Source organism: Gadus morhua, chromosome 5 (genome assembly GCF_902167405.1).
Source record: "Gadus morhua chromosome 5, gadMor3.0, whole genome shotgun sequence".
Lineage (NCBI taxonomy): Eukaryota > Metazoa > Chordata > Actinopteri > Gadiformes > Gadidae > Gadus > Gadus morhua.
Window position 1 is genome coordinate 1,338,684 of NC_044052.1, and position 4,970 is coordinate 1,343,653.

The 4,970-nt window shown below is 41.2% G+C and overlaps 1 protein-coding gene across 1 annotated transcript; it reads right to left on the reverse strand.

Moving 5' to 3' along the window:
• Positions 1-362: 362 nt before the first annotated feature.
• Positions 363-3,733, reverse strand: LOC115543406 (uncharacterized). The gene is made up of 3 exons (XM_030355745.1): positions 2,141-3,733; positions 1,945-2,024; positions 363-1,500 (listed from the first exon to the last, which is right to left on the reverse strand). Exons 1-3 carry the CDS (start codon positions 2,141-2,143, stop codon positions 537-539), a joined length of 1,047 nt encoding a protein of 348 aa, XP_030211605.1. The 5' UTR covers positions 2,144-3,733; the 3' UTR covers positions 363-536.
• Between the last annotated feature and the right edge of the window lie 1,237 nt (positions 3,734-4,970).

Sequence of the window (4,970 nt, forward strand, 5' to 3'; positions counted from 1 at the left end):
GTGGCCAGGTATCCTTATCCATGGACTCCCACACCATACTCTCCTAGCAAAATAAACATGCTATTTAACCATACTCCATACTTTTTTTTAAGTGATTTGTTGTTACTCTTTAAATAAAACTGCTTTACTTCATAAATGTAGTCTACAGCTTTGTTCTGTGTCCTATTGGCTGTGATGGATTTTTTAAAGATGCAAAGGACCATTTATCTGTAATTCAGAAAGGAAAAACACATCATATAGATTTCAAGTGAAATGTATTTGAAAGAGTAAAATTTCATTAATCGTTAGCATGACGTGTCACTGCCTGTTACGAACCTCTGCTCGTTAAAGAGGTGCAACAAAAAGGAGGGAGACAACTGATAAAATGTTTGAATACGTTATCATTTATTGAAAAATCAAGGGATAGGGGGGAATTAAATAAAGAGAAAGGAGATTGCCCTTCAATAAACAAAGCATTCAAATGAACATGTACAATTAACTTAATCATTAGTCACATAAGATTTAAAGGAGTCATCTGCTAAAATGAAATCAACAACTCATGCCACTGCCAGGTATTTGTCCATGTATACATTGAAGAAAAACATGTCAATCCCATGCTTCATTGTTAGCATCATGCCCTCATCCCTCTGGATTCTCTGGATGAAAACATCATCCTGGGCAGAGACAACAAAATCGCACCAACTCATACCTGTGACCAACAGTTGGCCCTGAACTTGCCAATAGTAGGCATGGGTCGGTTTGAGCTGCACTGAACCACTTATTACCTTGAGATAAGGTGCGTCTATGTAATTAGAAATGTTGGGACATTTTATCTCTAAAAGGCCAAACTCTGGCTGTTCTAATGGGTCGAAAACAACCCCATCCGGCGAGGCACCAATCCAAGATGCATCTGGGTGTACTACAAACCCACATTTGTAGTGGTTGACTCTCTTTATCTGGCAGTACTCCCAGACTGCATCAGCCTCCAACTCCAAACCCCTCTTCATAGCTGTGGTCTGCCGTATCCCTCTAAGAATCCGTTCCGCAAGTCCCTCTTCAGAGGCCTTGCCCACATGACAGACTTCTCTGAAACGAGATGCTGTCACCCGTGGTTTCCGAACATTGTACCAATCGGCACACAAGCTCTGCTCTCGGGTACCACATTCGATCTTATGGGCCAAATCCTCGGTGACTTGAAGACTTTGCATGTGCAGTTGTTGTTTTCTGGAACACGCAAACATGCACTCTGATGGCTCAAGTCTGTAGGCCTGGAGTGGCAACGATGGAGGGGGTGTGGCATCATGGAGAGCCTTTACCTGGTCTTTGGCAGGTTGCTGGTACGACACGGGACTTCCATGTTGAACCTTTCCAAACAGCGAGTCCACTAGTGGAATATCTGCAGTTATCCCCATGCTGCAGATCATAGGGCGGTCAGCAGCAGCAAAGTCTTTGTATACCTCCGACACCCGAAGAACTGAGAGGTCAGGAAGTTCCCCATGAAGACCTTTGTACAGTTTGCTCCTGTATTTAAGAAAACACACACACACACACACACACACACACACACACACACACACACACACACACACACACACACACACACACACACACACACACACACACACACTAAAAATCTGCAACAGAGTAATACATTCTGCTTGAGTGGAAGAGCATTCTGCAAATGTAATACAATAACAGGTCATCTGAATTAATAATAACACTGAATATCATGAATTACAAGTCAGGCTTTTGACAATTTTATAGACACCTGCTAAAGAGTTTGACACTTAGAGGTGAGTGGAATCAATCATTGATGAAATTAGTTGAACCTATAACTCACTACCGTAGAGAATATAATTACACATAGAACCTACTTTGTAACAATAATGCCAGTTTCCCATCACTGGTTATAAATGCTATTGGCCAATATAATGTATTCTGAAATCCCATAAATAGAGCACTTACCGCACTCCCTCTGTGGTCTTTCTGGCTTTTGGTTTGGCCGAGATCACAGCCATCTTGTCAACAGGGCCCGGCTTTATCCCCTACAGCAATATGGTAAAAAATAAATACAGAATGTGGCAAGTAGGATTGTTTTAAAACAGGTACAATGTATGCATGAAAGATGCTTTATACATGAAGTTGGATTGAATGAACTCACCATAACTCTAGGCTTATGCCACTGTTGTTCCCCTTCAGTGCAGCTCAACGTTGGGGGGACAACCTGGAGTTTCAACTGCGAATAGTGCGCAGCTTGAAACAGAAGTGCAACACCGTGGTTGCACAATGCCTTTCCAGCCTTGCAGGTGCAGTGGAAGTGCAGGAGCTCCACAGGCTGCACATCTTTTAGGACCACCTATAAAGTACAACATACCAATGTATTCAACGTAATCAATACATATCCCTTGACAGTATTACTCATGTCAAGGGATATATATATTAAAAGCCTGCCTGATGTATATTCAAATTCTGCCTGAACACCTCCCTTGACAGCCTGGCATGATCCTAGGAAACTCTACTCTAAGCCCAACCATACCCTAACCCTAAAACCTAACAATACCCTACCGAACATTAGGCCTACTATGATTTTTACACTGAACACAATTTCACACTGCCGCTGACTGTATCCATACTCTGAGCTTGTGAGGTTTCTCTGACTTCCTCATTGACCTGTAGCACTCTGCCCTGACCATCACCTCTCCTGAACCCTGATCTTTGTCAGACACTGTGGAAAAATAACAATTTTAGCAAGTTAGTAATTAATAGGATAGCATGCAAGTTAGTTGGTAAGAACAATGACTAGCAACTCTAATAGGAAAATATTGTTGTCCATCTAAAGTTTGTTTGTTCATACACAGGCAATCACAGTTTGCTAACTTGAAAACGAACGAATCAACGTTTGATACTTTTAGGCTACTGCCTATATAACACGTAGGAGTGTCAACAACACATAGCCTCCGAACATAACATCATAAACTAAACAAGGGCTAAGACAAACATCTAACGCACGATTTCGACTTTTATAATGTATAGAGATAACATAACATTTACCAGATAACATAACTTTAGCACGTAGCATGGATATCATGTTGTTGTGACTTACCTTCAAAATTGTGCAAATATTGCGATATATACAGTATAAAACCCTTTTCTCGTTTGCTTTGGGGTGCGGGTGAAAAAATGCTGACCAGTCGATGAACATCGTCAACTGTTATCGCCGGCATATGTCCAAGACATCTTGAGAAATTTGCTTCGGCCATTGGGCTACCGGATTCCAGCCATAGACAGCCGAGTCGTGTTGATACCGGAAGCTCGACACCCAATAGGAAGTACGCTACCGGAAGTAGCATATGCTAATGTGCACGTAGTGAATGAGGGGTAGCAATGAGGGTTAGGGTTGAGACAGTGATGAAAGAATGGGGATTGGGCCTAACACACGCACAAAATACGCCCTCTAGTGTTTAATGTGAATTTCTCTGAAGACACAGCAATTGAGATCAAGGTAAAACGCAGCTGCAGGTTAAACCACAAGTACATATGACACAGCAATGGGGCTTAAGACGTCACGTGAGTTCTTGAGTTTAAAACCGTGTTAAACTCTCAAAAGTGGCTAAGCTAGCGACAGAGCAATTGCCCTTATAAGGTTTATAATAAAATATTGGTTTGCTTGACTAGAGGTGTAATGTAAGAAAGCTTACAATACATGTTCAATACAACAAACAATGCATGTTCAATACAACAAACAATACACGTTCAATACAAAAACAATACATGTTCAATACAAGACACATACGAACGTGAACAAGGAAATTACGAGCAAGTGACGTAGTTCCCGCCCAGACACTGATTGGCTGATACATTTGCCACTTTGCATATTGACTTTTTGGAAAACGTTTTGGATTACGTTTTGGAAAACGTTTTGCCAAATCTTTTTTCAATTTGAATAAAGGAACTCAAGAATTTGACCAAATGTTATTCTATTTTTTTATTGTTATAACTTTTGCAAATTTAATTGAGGATTACATTGTCCCTTTGCATATAAAAATACACTTTGAATAACGTATTTACAAATTACATTATAAAATTGCATAATGAATTGTCAAATACATTGCCATTTGAATTTTGCTACATATATGCTTCCATAATTGTCACTTGCATTTTTTTCAATATCCAAAATAATAATTTTTCTAGCATTTTAAAACCATATAGAATAATATTTATTTACAATGCTTATTTTCAAACATTGACACGTAAACATAAATGTGTCCCTATCTTCCGCACAGCATCTGGCTATGACAACTCTCCTGCGGGGACTGGCGACAGCGACAGCATACCCTCTCGATGTCTGAATCCAACTCCCTGCAATTCCGTACACAAGTGACGTACTTGAGTAGCTACATGAATGTACGACTGCTGCGCAAAATGTTCATGCTATCGTTATGTATTATGTTGGCCCACACACTTACACTGATCGTTCTGTTCAACAACCAAAGATAAAACAATTCTAATCCGGGATATAAAATCTCCCTGTCAACTATAATAAAGGATGGGTTTATGTTTGTTTGTTTGTTGTAACCCAAATACACCATTTCAAAATATCAACTACGAAGCTGTAGGAGGAGCTGTGTAGAGAAATGTGCCAGCGCAAACCGAGAAAACAGCGAAGAAATGGCCGATCCTGCATAGTGGGGGGGGACTCTCTAAGGCCCCGTCCACACGAAGCCGATTTCATGATTTCAAACCGCAAAGGTCTTGTACGGTTCGGCCTTCCGTCCACACGAAGCCGGCGAATCCGCTGACCGAAACCGCAAACTTCTGAAACCACCCTCGGAGGTGGTTTCAAATCTATCCGGTTTCGTTTTGGTTTCGTGTGGACGACTGAAACCGCAAACCATGACGTCATCGCCCCACCCCTCGACCTCCTAGCCAATGGCTCTTAAGCCCGCGGAGTCTCAGAAATCACAACAAAAAAGATGATGGCGGACTACAAG

What these genes read in the sequence shown, in the direction of transcription:
- LOC115543406 (XM_030355745.1), bottom strand. An exon ending in AAGACCACAGAGGGAGTGCG is followed by an intron (nt 1,501 to 1,944) that starts GTAAGTGCTCTA and finishes TCTTAAATACAG; the next exon opens with GAGCAAACTGTACAAAGGTC.